A 15,804-nucleotide genomic window follows, 5' to 3' on the forward strand; every position below is an offset into this window, starting at 1 on the left:
AAGCTGCTGCCTTCGGCCTGATACATTTATGACATAAGGCGCACGTTGGTGTGTATGCAGAGGAAGCAGCAACAAATACGATGCAATCAAATTATCACAACACAAAAGACGATGCTGCTGTAATCGATTATTCGCAGCACTTTATCACAGTTGCACACATACACACACACCCATGCACGGCAATGCGTACCACACAGAAGGCGGTAGGGGTGGCGAATGGCTACGTTGTGCGATATTTATTGCGACCCATCATTCATTTTCCCCCTTCGGTAGGTGGAAAAGCCCACAAGGTAACCATTTTCATGGTCATCTCGTCGTCCTTTACAGACAAAACACGAAAGAGCAAGAGGGAGAGAGTACAACACAAAGACAGAAGAGAATGAAAGAGAGAGAGAGAGAGCTTCCATTTTGGAAGCTGTAACCGGAAGCGGCGGACTACTAGAACCGAACACACTGTTTCAACTCTGCTAGGTACCACAGAATTCGGCCTTTCCCAGGGATGCAAACAAATAAAGACCATATGAAAAATATGCTTACCTTTCCAATTACATCCTGCGTGGTATCTCATGTACTTCTCAGTTGTATTTGATAGCGTAACCGATCCTAGGAGCTTATTGTGCACGTCCCAATACACCCACGGCATGCGTTCTAGCCATTCAACCATTAATGCAGGGTTACTCACAACAAAACAAACTGCACATGGATGATCTCGCGTTTGGTTGAAACATATTCAATCATGTAGTTACTATTAATTTTAGAAATATAATTTTACTGCCCCATTTCCCCATTGGGTACTACTACTACATTGGGTGAACAAAGCAATTCTGAAGGCATAAAACTGATTATTAATAAAATAAAGATACGAGTTTAAAGTTAAGATTTGTTTTGAACGGAGAGCTTATATTGAAACAAAATAGAAAAATAAAAACTCAAACAGTTTATAGAGATCACCACAGATTCGTAGAAGATCATGAGAAACCCTGCATTAATTACTCGATACCGAAACAATCAATTGCACGCATTCGCTGCATTTCACATTGAACTGATCCTTTTCACCAATTTCTAACATACACACACGCGCGGATGGCGTCGGTGGTGTTCACATATGATCCTTTTTGTCAGGATGTTGCAGGCAAAAAGTGTTGTACAAACTCAGTTTGAAAAACACACAATGCAATGCCCGGCGAGTGCGGGTCCAGCGGTCGGTGCGAATGTCCTGAAACAACAGTGCAAGTTACGATTGCTTGGTGTGCGTGTGTCGTCTGCCCCGTGTACCGGTGTGTTGGTAAGCGCAGCTTTCAGTCGCATTGTTGTGTATCCTTGTCGCCGCCTGCTTGGGTTTGCTGCACCACTGTATTACTGGCTCTTATTCTTGTTGTTACGCTTTTTGCTCGAACCGTCGCACGCAGGTGTGCGTACAAACAGACTCCCAACTCATTCTACGCACGCAAACTCACACACACGCACATAAACATACACTATCGTTGGGTACGGGGGAAAAAAGGGCTCTTTTTCTTCTCTTTTTCGGTAGCGCTTTCTGCTGCTTGGCCACACGGATTTAGCTTTTGCACTTTTATCCTTTATGGAAACTGCAACACACATGCAGACGCCACCACAGACACACACACACGCACGCACATACACAAACGCACGCACTCGTAGGCACACAGCAAATGCATGAAATGCGTCGTCCTTCACGTCTATCACGGATCCCTTTTTTTGTGCAATCGAGAGGCAGGCATATCGTTTGACTTTTCTATTCTTAAATTTTCTTTAGCACACCGCTTCAAAAAAGACTGAATCAAGGGAGGCGTTTTCCGATGCTCCTCCGCTATGCTGCTGCTGCGTTCGATTTGCCATTACAGCGAGATACAAATGTTTGGTAACTTTTCACACACATCAACAGCACCAGAATGGGCGCACAGAATAAGACGAACGCATTACATGCGGGGCAAAAAAAACTATTTACAGCTTGATAAAAACCCAGCTATGATATGATAGTTACACGAAAAACGGAGCTAATCAAACACTTTTCAACCGGCAACAAACACTACACTCAAGAGACACACATCGTCAACACTCCAAGTACCAGAATGCCTCCATCGCTTCAGGGTAGAAAAAAAACTGTTAGCAGCGGTTTCGGTGAACACTTCTGCGAGCTGTGCTTTTGTTCGCCAGACTTGCCTATTGCAACATGCGAGGGCGAGACAGCTGGCAGATGTACGGTATGTCTTTCTCTTTTGTTCGTTCCCCACAAGCTACAAGCTTAGCACAAAAGAGAGTGACAAAATATGTGCGGTTGCTTTTCACGAACAACGGGAACGAAAGAGCGAACCGAGCTCCGTTCGCATGCTGTCTCAACAGCCGAACGCACGAAACGAGGACCGGCGCGATTAGAAAGATGGGTCGAAAACTCAACTCGCCGGAAAGTGTGCCTTGTGTGTGCAGTTTTCGTTGAGATCTTCAACTGGTTTATGAAAATTATAATTTTCAAGTTCTGAGCTAGCTACAATCCGAGCTAGATCCGTCAAGTGAAGGGAAAAACAAAGAGACACAAAACGAGAGAAAAGAAACAAATACATATTTTCTCGGCACTGATTTTAGCACAGATATGTAGCTTTCACTCAGCTAACAATTTTTAGAACAGTGCCAAATAAACGTCAGATAGCTATCTTAAATTGACTATTTTTGGTACAAGATGTTTGTTGTCCCCCTTCCCCCTACAGCCCTTCCCTTTTATCGCATCCACCTAGGGTTTGATGCTACCCTGGACATATTTGCTGCACTATAGGCTCGAGTTGGTAATCGTTGGTAACAATTAAAATTTTAAGGGGTTACTGAATGTTTTTATTCTTGTTTCCGTTGCTCTAATAGTTATAAACAATGCTGGTAATGAAATTTATGATAAATGATTAGTGTGAGATCCTTTAGATAGAAAAACCGAAGGTAGCAATTGAGTTTGTAACTCATGAAGAGTGTCCCAAATTCACAACTTAATTTCAAATGACTTTTGTTTATTAAAGAATGAGGATGATTGTATAATACTAAGTATTCTGCTGTGTGTTATCAACAATGCCGCAGATTTAAAGTACTTAGCGCGTAGCGATAAATATATGCCACTATGAGTAAAATGAAAATTATTACAAACTATGAGAATTAATAAATATTTACTGCGTAGCCCAGTGTGCACTGGAACAAGTCATGCTCACTCGCAGAAAGGCGGGCGCGTCAATTGTTGCCCGTCAGCTGAGATGCTGAGATGTTGTTGTATGGATTGCACACTCCGTCGTGATTTTTGTTTTGCGTGATTGTGAAGATTACAACGCCTTTCGCTTTCTTCTTTGTTAAAATTCATATCGTAAACACACACAGATTGTTTACAGGCGCACGGTGCAAAACGGTGAAAAGCTTTACAGTGAATCGTGAGCTGGTGAAGTGAGAAGTTGTGAGCAAGTGCAACGTTTTGGGCCACCCTCGAAAAGAAAGGTGGTGGCTGTTGGTTACATTTTTACGCAAAAAAAGCAGGGAAAAGCGGTGTGAAAATAAACTACGCAATGGAGGAGAAAAGCTTGCTGCTGAACGTGCACAGCAATCTGGAACCACCGAAACCGGACGGAAACACGTTTCTGATGCGCGGCAACTACCACTACTATCATTACGGGTGTGACGGATTCCAGGATATGGTAGGTCGTGTTCCAATTCGCTTGCGTATATATCCGCTCGAAGGACTGCACTGTGAAAGGGTTTGCTTTACTTGTGGTTCAACACAGTGTGGTGTGTTTTTTCACAGCATGAAATTCGAAAGGAAAAGTTTCCCGAACCTCTGAAGGTGTTGTGGGATTGTTTCTACAACTTTTCACAGAGTGTTAGTTATAATTATAAGAAAAAAAGCGTATATTATCTATCACTAGGGAATAAAAATCTCAGATAATATTTTTTCTAAGAAACATTATAACCAAATATATGTTATCAATGTCAAACTGTTTTGCCGCGGTTTAATTCCTGATAACAAATCGCAAAACGACCGAATTCCCGAATTATGCAATGATACATTTAGGCAACATATTTCTGCCGAATAATATCGCAATCGATGATAACGCCTTTTGATATGGAGGCGTCCGTTTCTTTGGAAATGAAATCCGTATGATTCCTGGAAAAGTTAATCTTAGCTTTACATTGTGGCTGGATCATGAAATTCGTAGCAAAAAGGCTTACATTCTTTAACAAGCACATGGGAAGATCTCTTGCGTATAATCCCATTTCCAGCCCGTGATGTCATTGCTGGTGCTAAAAAGGGAACAGCACTGTTATGTGTGTTATTGTTGCCACTGTTGGCTTCCCGTTGTTTGGTCTGCTCAAGCACCCTACGGTTGGAGGACATGTGCGTCTTCTGAGTGCAGGGAACAAGTGTCTATGGGTAAAAGTGCAATTTTTCCTTCGTCCTACTGTGGTGTGTGTGTGTGTGTGTGTGTGGTGTTCTCGCATTGTGTTCCACCAATGTCTCTGCCAACACTTCGCTCGTACCGAAACGGTAAAAGTAGGTGGAAAACAGATTTCCACCGTGTTTGGATTTCCTATTAATAGAAAATCTTTTCAGATTTTTCGTTCCTTCCCGGCTGATTGCTGATTTTTCCGCCCAAGCGCGTATTGTTGTTCTTTGGATCGACCAGCTCCCCCATCTCTCCCCATCTCCCCAGCACGGTTTCGACCATCTGATGTTTGGCCTGCTTTTCCAACTCATTTTTCATTGTGTCTCACAGCGCGATCCTTCAGGTCCAGTATTGTATCCATCACCGAAGTTGCCACATGATCGTTGTGTCATGAATTTTTCCTTCCCCCCCTTTACTAGGGGGGGCCATCGCTGGTAGGCATGGCTTGGAAAACAACAAGGAAAGGAAGCAGCAATTCCTATGGATTCAAAAAAGCAACAACATATCCACAGGGAAGTGTGCACCATTGCTTGTGCATTCCATTATTTCCCTTACATGTTTGTCCCTATTTCCTTGCAAACTAGTCCAATGTCACTGCATCACCTGGGTGCATCATCCCCATGGCGCATCGAACTCTCGCTCGCTGGCGCAAGGTGGTGGCAGTGTGTAGCTTTTTTTTCTTTTCCTTTTCCCTTTCTAGCGGTCACGTACAGCGTGGCACATCGAAATAGGGACGCTACGTCATTTTCATGCGTTTTTGTTTTGTACATTTGATTTTATTGCATGTTAACAATAATTTTGTTTGTACATCACAGTTTTTAGTGTTTTACAGTACATTTTAGTATCAAAGATAATTATTCTTTATTTTGAGTTTAATTTATTTTATTTTTGAGCACATTTTCATATTTAAATGTTTGAAAGTTCTGTGGACCACTTAACAGCCACAATATTGGGTATGGAAATGGAACTTTTAGAAGAGAAAATTTAGGAATATAGTTATTGAAAATGTTATGGTATACATTTGAAACAATTGTGGGAGTCAAATGGAAATAGGTTAACAACAATTGAGAGCAAATATTTCAACCCATGAACCAATAGTTGTACACATTCGAACATTTAATGAACAGGATTGAACCTTTATGTTTTCGTATTTCATTAAATCCTTATGTATTTTTTTTCTTCCTTATAATGTTGTCTTTCATTTTATGTAAGATCATGTTTATGTTACTTCCATATCTTTAATCACACTTTACAACCTTTGTAGGGAATGGATTTCCCATTAGTGATTTTAATAAATCACCCAAAAGTCAGTGTTGTCGTGTTATTCTTTACCGACCACACTGTCTAATTCTTCTAACAATAAATACATAATGTCCCAAGTCGAATGTTGCCTGCTGTACCTGTTCTGGCACGGTAATCTACAAAAATAAAGCTTATTTCATGCCCGATGGACGGGCCCCGTGTGTTTCAAGACCAAAATAAACCGTATGTGGAAGGAATCATATTGACCTCGAACATGAAAAGAAATACCTACCCCTGTCATATTTTTTATTTGTAAGTTTTGTGCATTAATTGCTATGTGTTTGCACTACTATAAATAATAGCAAATAAACAATACCCGAAAGAAATGGAGCACACCTTGCGATATTTATTTCTTTTGTTTTTGCTTGTCGTTTCGATACTCTTTTGATACTGTGCCAAACAGAGGGGAAAGGATATTAAAACAAATCGCAATTCGTAAGCAATAAACCATTCCTACCGAACGAAAATAAAATTTTCGGCCTTCGGACCTTCTTTTGCCCTTTCGCCCCCCCCCAAAACGGTGCCCGCTTTTCCACCGCGTGGGCACACTCACAGCGCAAAACCATCGTCGTGCGCGTTTTGCGTGTGTGTTCATATATCGTCACTAAATGATGGTACGTTTTGTTGTTTATTCCCCTACCAAATGCGAATTATGATGTGTTTAGAGAGAAAGACCCTGCGGTTCGGTTTTCCTGTGTTTGCTCTCGCTTAAACACACCGATTAACCTTCGCCGCGTGTGCCACACGTGTGTCGGTACGCAGCGCTCCTCGTGGCGTTGTTGTGCATAAGGAGGAAGTGAGCGGTTTTTTTTTTGTTTTGTTTTTGGTACTACTTTTGCTTTACTTACCCATCATCATCTTCATTATCGTGCGATTGATATGTGAAGGTTTTAGATTTTGCATTTATTTTTTTGCACGAGGTCGAGGCTGGTTGGGGAACAAAAAAAACCATTATGTGCTCGTGCTAAAGTTATGTAAAGGACAGCGAGCGGTGGAATGGCAATTATGTCAGTGGCCGCACCGGGAACCGGGGCAACGGGGTAATGATTGTGCGGTGTTGTTGCGCTTGTTGCGAGCTGCGAGTCGCATAAATCAGCGTATGCAAAACAAAGCAAAACTGCATAGAAAGAAACTATTGGGCAGTGTTTATCGTTGCGTACTATTGATTTATGATGTAAAATAACAATGTAACGCAGGAGCGGTAATTTATAAGAGTAGCATTGCTGCTGTCTGTATTCCATACATTTTTATATTATCTAAATTGATTAAAAATATTCTAGACGTTGAATATGTTAAGGTAGTAGAGGGTTTTGTTGATCAAAGATCACAACAGATAGTTATTAATTGTGTATCCGAAAAAAAATTGTTCGGCAATAATACTTAATAAATTCTTCAATATAAATAATTTTAGTACAACAAAAAACTCCATGAATTGCACACAAGTGTGATTTTGATTCTCTTTCCTCAATCAAATGTGCATTCAGCAATCAATGAAGAGTACCTCAAATCTAATTATTTAAAGATGTGTAATTCAATTTCCATAACTAGCTCGTAAAAAATGCTTTTTTATACAGCTTTTTGCATACCTTTGGGCGCATTGCTTTTCTATAAATCAAATGATGTACTAAATTGGAATTTTTTAAGTTATTAGTAAACTAAATTATAATTAATAGAACATATTTCCCGTTGTTGGTCCTGCATTTAACATTGACATCGTCAATGTCAAATTATTGACATTAATTTCGATTTATATAAAGGTTTTTTTGTGCAAGTCTAAGTCGTATTATTTTTCTTTTAGTTAGTTTTATATTATTGTATCACTTCGAAAAAAGAATAGGAGAGGATGTTTTTTTTCATCTTTTCCAAAGCGCCAATTGGTTGGTGCAACCATTCCTATTGCTATGTTCTTTTTCTTCAACTTAAACAAACCTTCGCACTGTGTTTGCAGCTTGCAATTGGTTTAGAATTAACTACAGTTCGTTCCGTGCGACCAGTTTCGTCTTGGCGATAAGGGTACAGCTGTTCAAGCGTGTAATAACAGCACCACGACGACCCTTTTCCATCCATCCGTCAACGGAATCAGGCCAATCGATTCGAAATCGAAATACGCATGGAAAGGCAAAGATTGTCGCCACCCTGTCCGTCCCCCTCCTGTGTCCGTTCGTGCCGTGTTTTGTCACACGGCAAGACAACCCTTCTCTCCCCGATCGAGAGAACTCCGCATGACATTGAACTGCTTGCCATTGCCACTTGCAATCGAACCACCTCCACGAGATTCATTTCCTCCATTTGTTCTGTTTCGTGAAGAAAATAGTGGCGTGTTTAGTTGTGACTTCTTGTGGGGTGCCCCCAGTACGGGAAGTACACGAGCGGTAGCCTGGTGCATTAGTGATGCACTATATGGGTAGAAGCACCGTGCGGGGTTGACATTTCGCTGCCTTGGGGGCATGGATGGCAGGGGCGGTAAGCAGTGGAGGTTACGTAAAAGGTGTCTAAATTCCGTATCGGTCCGTTGCTTCCAGCGCTGCCGGACCAGTTCCACATGGAGCGACACTTCCGTCTCGTGCCGCTTGCTCTATTGTGCAGCTGTTTCGGGCGGGCGTTTCGTCGACACGCAACGACAAGACGGGCGCGAAGAACCGATCGATCTTCACGCGATATGCTCCATGTGGTGATCGATGTATCCCAAAAGTCAGTATATCTTTTTATAAGTCTTATAAACCCAACCTGAACAGACGACCTTGGGTGGGAACGTATTTGTGTGTGTGTGAGTGTGTCTTTCCGCAGCAAAAGCCTCCGCATTGTCACAAAGAAGTGAACACGCATCGGGACGGGAATGAATTCGCTTCGTCGCACACCATTCTCCCGACGATGGGGAGGGGGGAAAGATGCGGTTTCGCGGATTGTCACGGTCTCGAATGAAATGTGATCGTGAGTGTATAATTTACATACTCAAAAAAGGCTTATTGTGATGTGTACACTAGCAAGAGACTTCTCAAACGGTCGAAGTGATAAGTAACTTTCATTCGTCAAATCATAATGGAAGTTTCGTTGGGTTTGATGAGGAATTGTGTACACATGTTTTACTAATTTATTGCCCAAATAGGTTCCATCTGGCCTGGAATTGCTAACGAAACATTTGAACAGAACTGGCAGTTATTATCGACAAATACGTCAGTGCCACAAATTACTAATGCAGTATAGTACGGTTCAAACATTTTGCGGCAACGTCATTTAGTAATACTAGGTATATTTTTATGATAAGAGCATTTTTGTTTGTTAACAATTATTTGTAAACTTTGCTCAATAAACGAAAAAGCAAACATTGATTGTGTGTCGTTGTGACCAAGTCAGCTTAAATGTTCGTTGAATTGTTTATTTGATTGATGCTTGCTTTTGATGTCATATGTTTTTATGTTCAATTTTATAGAATAATTATTTCAAGAATAGTTAAATGGCTGTGTTAAAAGGAATAGATTAATAATTTGTATTTTAACTTTAGTATACTAAAAGTGCAGGGGAGTGTCGATTATCCGGGGGTGTTTGATTATCCGTGCAGCTCACTAATGACAGTTCCATAGGAGATTTGGCATATTCCCTAGCAACATTGTTGACGTAAGAAAAACGTAATTTTATAAGCTAAAAAGAGTTTCAATTCGAGAAAATCTACTACAGTTTGTTTCGCAACACACAATAAAATTAAATATTACTCAAGAAAGTCCTTTTCATGATAGATTGCACGCTAACTCACAACAAAACATATCGTTAGCAAAATATTGTGTCAATGTTTTGATGCCTTTCGGAAGACTGTTTCAAATAAACATCCTCCTCCAAACGTGCGCCACGATGCACCAGCATGCAAACTGTCAATTTTAACAAGTGACCCTTATTTGTTTTCTCAATCCATCCCATGCCGAGTGTCAACGTGTGAACGGTAAAGAAAACATTTCGTGTCCATCTCAATGCGCCACGGTTTTATAACAACCTACTTTCGAGGGGACCCTTTGCCTTTTTGTTAAGCTTAACTTCGGTGTCCCTTTCCACGAGCATATGATGACGATGATGACGACAGGCGTCCCGCCGGCCCGGAGGTGTGTGATTTAGTAGCTCGGTTAATTGAAACGTATCTTCCCGAAGCGCGGAACATCACGCCCTGGACCGGGGGTCAATATGACTTCGGGCCAATTAGGGGCTTCCGGTGGGACCGAGCCTTCATCTGTGGTCATTCAACCGTAGCATCATCATCGCGGCTTCTCTTCTGCCACTCTCGGTGCCGGGGATTGCCGTAGCATTATCCTCCCGTGTGGTGTGGCCTACGCTGTACGATAACGTCAACAGCGGATGAAAACCCATCCGTCAACGATTGAAGGAGTTTGGCATACGGTTCCATTAGCTCGCGGTGTCAGATTCGCTTTCGTCAGTTGCGTCACACCGTCACCCGGGGCTGGGACGTGCGGTGTGCGTTGATACGCACAGACAAACAGTGGCCGTGCCGGCTTCAAATGATGATAAAGTATGTTCTGCTTGAAACAATCGGCACATTCCCGTTCTTTCGTTTACGGTGAGAGACATGGGACAGTACGTGGGAGCATGGGATTAGACCCATTTTTCCTAGGACTGATTGAAAACGGTTAATCTATTGTCCGCTCGAGTGAAAAAGGTAATGCAATTCTTCTCTCTCTCAAAAAGGTTCGCCGTTTAGCAGAACAATTGAATAACCGTCAATTGTACAAAATGGAGACACCTTGAAACTGATGCCCGTTCGATGAAATGATTGTGTCATGTTTACATTTCATTTCTTTATGTTTTTCACTTCTGTTCTTACATTAATGTGTTATTAACATTCCCTTTATGTTAATTCTGAATGTAGTGATTATTATTACGTCTTTTTATATTTATATTTACCTATTTCCTTCTGTTTCTTTTGTATCCTTTTGCACTTGTTTATTTTGATTATGTTTGTTCTTGTTTCTGTTTTGATCTTTTCTTTGATGTTTCATTTTTCTACTTCGTTTTTTAACTTCTTTAATATTTTCTTTATTTTTTCTTTTTATTATTCTACTATTTTTAAATATGTTTTGTTACATATGTACTGAATTTTGAATTCCTATTTTTTGCGTTTTGCTGCGACTCGTGCTCCTTTGTCAATGCTTCCTATTGATAGCACCATAATAAACCTTTTCCACCCTATCACGAGTTTCTCACGCCATCAAAAAGGAAAACAGAAATCTTTTCTTACTTTTTTTTTTGCTAAGAATAGTGACCGCATACAGCAGCCGCGCGTTTGATGAAGCTCGTGTGCTGCCCGAAGGGAGAACGTGGACGTACCATTCCGGGACACTGGTTCGCCGTCCCATTTGATGCGATTGCTTCCAAAGTATGGCGCCCCATATGTGTCGATTCTCACGAGATTTTGACGAGCAAAGGGGGGGGATTGAGATGTAACTGCACACACACACACACACACCCTGCTGGGTCAAAAAGCGCAATAGTGAAGGAGGTAACGCACATCAACTCTGGCGCCACTCTGGAAGCAAAACGTTCTTGTTTGCTAAGATTGTTGGTGCGCTTCAGTGTCTTTATTTGTTTCGCTTGTTCCGTAGTTCTGGTCATCCCACGATGGTATTGAACCATTTGGAACACTTACGCACTGATTGCAGCATTCCTAAGCTATGAGCACGCTTAACCCATAGGATGGTGGTGAGTCATGCGATTCGTTTCGTTTGCTGCTAGGTTTTTCTTCCACCGGATGTATCTGCCGGAATTCGCAGAAATCGCCGTCCATGCCGTCGTCATCCGTGCATACCGCAGCCGTAAATCAACGCAGATAATTAGTTAATTGTTGTCACTTAGCTGACGTTGTGCACTGTTTGCTGGTGTGGTCTCGTTTGTCCCGTGGTCCGCGTGCGGCATGGCCGAACGAATTATGAAGGAATTTAGCATTTCGAATGCTCTCAGATGGAAACAAATTCCACACAGGCATATGTACAGAGCAGGGAATAGACAAAGGCCAGATGTTGTACGGTCTGGATTGATATCTTACACCAATGAATAATTAACCGTGAATAATTGGCTATTCCCGGGAAAGGAATTACTCGATTCAATACAAGATTCAAACTAATTTTTAATGAAGATTTGATTTTCTTCAGTTTGTTTAAGCCCCTCTCTATCCATTTGGGAAAGTATTTGTGAAAATCACAAAGGAACATAAACTGCACATTCTTCACAAAATTGGAAGTGAAAAATGCTCCATTCCAAGGGAAAATGCATTGCTTAATGGCATTTGTATTATTGACTTGCCGTGTTTCCATTGTGCCACTTTGTGCACTGAAAGCAAAAAGCAACATTAAAAACTAATGAAAATGAGCATACAATTACCACGTTTATGGAACGCCTTGCCTTTGTCACGAGCAGTTGCTTTCGATGCCACCCCGGTGGCGCCTCCATTCATTGATGGATTCGGTGCAAAATAATGATCTTCATCTCGTGGAGACATCGAAAATTTACGATCTCTGGACCAACTTCCAGGAAAAGCATTTATTGTGGACGCTTGTGTCATCCGTCTGGCAAAGTCGAAGATTCAACAACTTCAATCCGTTCTTGCATATTAACACGTCAGTGTTTGGTGCTGGAAACGTTTCTTAATTATACGCTAAATTGCCTACATCAAACACTTTGGGCTATCGATCGTTGGATGGCCACGGCACGGATTCGCATGCGCGCGATCAAACTAAACTGCCTATCATCGACCCGAACGACTCATTGGTCATTGCTGTCAGACTAATCCACTTACCAGCGGCTCGGCTAGTTGGTGAGCCGAGATTAAACGCGAAAGCATTAATTAAGATTTCAGCTCCTTACCATCAGCACCCAATGCCGTGGGTCGTCAACGGAACGGGCAGACAGCAGGAAATGCATTGCAATGCAAATCGTACAAACAAACAAAGAGCGGACGGATGGCGCATACCCACACCCGTATGGCGCTGATTGGATGCATTTCGTTCGAGACCAATCCAACCGCCCCGGGTGTGTGTGTCTTTACGGTGGATCGACACGTTTAAATGGATCGTCAAGTGATGCAGGGTCTTCAATCGTGCCACGTGCTAATTAATCTTTGCATTTTTACTGATTTATTGTTTTTTGTTGTTGCTTTATTTTGGTTTGTTGAGCGTTTGAAATACGTTAAATATTTTTATTTGTTATGTCTGTCAATATGTAGTGTTTTATTTTTCCTGCTTTTGCTTTATATATTTTATAAATTTATTTGTTATGTTATTTGTTATATATTTATTTGTTTCGTACAAATTTTCCTGTGAATTTACTTTATTTATGTAATATTGTTTTATGATTGAATGTTTTCGTTTTGTTGTCCTTTGTTCTTCCTGTGTTTTGACATACTTTCAAATTTTCCTCAAAGTTTCATGTTTTCAAAGAATAAAAAATGAATAAATAAATTTCCCTGTAGTATAATATTTTGCATTTAAATATGATCAATCATTTGCACACGCCACCAGCCATATTAATCGACTGAATTCATTGCCATTTCTACGATCATTCAACCAACCCCCAAGCCATCTTTGAAAGACCACCCAACTATCCTCGAAAAATGGCGTATTAAACGATCGGTAACGTGATCGTTAAATCGGTGCCGAAAGGATGGATCTACATTAAAATAATGTACTCCATTTGCTCGATCCAGCGATCCGATCATATTGCACCGATACGGGACCGGGTTTGAAGTGATGAAAGTGTAGCAGCTTCAATGAAAACACGGTCAGTCGCCGGGTTTTACCGCAGCGACCAACACATGCGGGCGGACCACTCAAACCCGCGGGTGGTGGCGGTGGGATGGAAATGTTTCCTATAACTCGGGCCCGTAGCCAAAGCACCGTCCACAACCCATCAGCATCCAATAATCCATCGAGCGAATTTCCCGTTCGGTGTGCCGGGGCCACTTACGTCATAAGTCTTGTTTTTTCCGTCCACAACCCCCCCCCCCCCCCCTCCCCCGTCCACAGCGAAAGGGGGATCGTGGAGGTTATTTACACGTATTCGGAATCAATTTTCATTTTCCCTTCCTTCGGCGTGGCGTGGGTTGTGTAGCCGAGCGATCGCTCGCCGGGCATATTTTTTGCCCCCTAGCGGTGTGTTCTATTCTATTGGAGAGTAAGAAATAAATGTGGATGCATGCATCAATATCATCATCATCATCATCTGCGCCAACTTCTGTCAAACATTCGACGGTGTGTTGTTTGCATTGGCGAATGGGAGGGAACGGAAGGAGGAGGTGAGGAAATGCTCCGATACCCGCTACCCTTTGCACAAGTCACGGGATGTGACCTAGATGACGTTATTAAAGTTTGAAGTTGATTGTTTGTTTTTTCGGCACAAAACAGACCATATCCATCTAGGAGCCATTGCTTTGCATGTTTCGATCTTGTTTTGACGAATGGTCTACGGCTTCTAATGGTGTTGAATCGAACTAACTTTGAAATGGGATTGAGATGTTGCCATTTTATTGATGTTTTTGCTTGCTGGTGAAACTATTTTTTTTTTATTAAAAGTAATAATTAACAACAGCAAACACCGAAGAACAAAACAGCTTCTATTATTTCTTGATATAACAATTGACATGTTGGTTGTTTATAAAAGTTAGCGAAGAATCTTTTGTGATTCATGATTTTTTGGAGATACCTGAATCTTCTATAATTTACGATTTTTAAGATCTTCATCTTCATCTCAAGACATCTTTGGAGATTCATGAATCTTTTAAGAATAGTTTCATGATTCGAATGACTCCTCACCTCAGATTCATTTGAATCAATCTTCAATCGTCTCAAATGACTCAAAGGAGTCCTAAATGACTCATCGGTACACGCATCTATGGACTGTTTTAACATTTGAAGATTGATGAATTCGTGGGATTTTCGAGGATCCTTTCAATAAAGATTCAGAATTCCGTTTAAAGACCCATTCAGATTAATGAATCAAACCCAATAACAGAGGAGAAACTCATCGAATAATGCTTTCTGTCTCTATTCATCTTCCTTAATTTTTAGGGTTGGGGTTGCGGTTACCGTACGCTTCAATCGATCTGCTCCTGGATCATCCAGAACGGTCCACCGAAGACGGCCTCGTCCGATGAGGTACCCAACATTCCCACCATCCAACAGAAGCTGGTCGAGATCAAGGACAAACCGGAGCGCTTCTTCGGTTCGCGCGAGTGGATCGGCACGCTGGAGGCGATCTACGTCATCGACACGCTGTACGACGTGTCCTGCAAGGTGCTACACATCGCGCGCAGCGACAGCATCGCCAAGCACGCGGACACGCTGCGCGACTATTTCGAGCAGTACGGTGGGTTGATCATGATGGGCGGCGATATGGATGCGGCCTCCAAGGGTATTGCCGGCATACACGTGAGCGTCGACCAGGACGTGTACCTGCTCGTGGTGGATCCACATTTTGTCGGCCGCATCAAGACGAAGGAGGAGCTGTACACGAAACAGTACGTCAAGTGGCAGAAGGTGGAAGACTTTGTCGACAGTTCGTTCTACAACCTGTGCCTGCCGATGTTGAAGAGCCGCGAACTGGCAGCGTAAGGGGCCGTAGCGCCGTGTGGAAATCCCGGGTTGCACTCTCATATCATCCGTTAGTGATAGAAACAAACCCCCCTTTTTGTGGACGAAGTGCGTGCGGGGTTTCTAGACGGGTGCGAAATTCTTCTGTTTTCGAAATTCGACATGGTTGGTTTAAGGCTTCAGTTTTACCGTCCCCCCTATTGGCCATTTTTACCGACTAGATGCCGCCGAGTAGCATGTATTTATTAGTAAACTTACCAGCAAACACTCCCCTCGACCTATTTACCAAATACACACAAAATTCTAGCTGGGGATCTAGAGCGAAACATTACAGGCCAAACGATCGTGCCGCCTCGCCGCCATTGCAGTAGCATTAGAGAGTGCGTCGTTAAAGTCTTCTCACTGCAAAAGGGAGAATGTAGCTGTTGTAGAGGTAAAACTACCCAAAACTAGTTAAGGTCACGTTTTTTGCTATCGTATATAACCAAATA

At 42.0% G+C, this 15,804-nt stretch overlaps 1 protein-coding gene across 1 annotated transcript; it reads left to right on the forward strand.

Annotated features, from left to right (window-relative positions):
- The first annotated feature begins 3,554 nt into the window (after nt 1-3,554).
- LOC128714554 (probable Ufm1-specific protease 1) lies at nt 3,555-15,334 on the forward strand. Its single transcript, XM_053809429.1, has 2 exons — nt 3,555-3,683; nt 14,792-15,334. The coding sequence occupies exons 1-2, from the start codon at nt 3,555-3,557 to the stop codon at nt 15,332-15,334; spliced, it is 672 nt and encodes a 223-aa protein (XP_053665404.1).
- Nucleotides 15,335-15,804: the final 470 nt, after the last annotated feature.

The sequence above is a fragment of the Anopheles marshallii genome, chromosome 3, assembly GCF_943734725.1.
Source record: "Anopheles marshallii chromosome 3, idAnoMarsDA_429_01, whole genome shotgun sequence".
Taxonomy (NCBI): domain Eukaryota; kingdom Metazoa; phylum Arthropoda; class Insecta; order Diptera; family Culicidae; genus Anopheles; species Anopheles marshallii.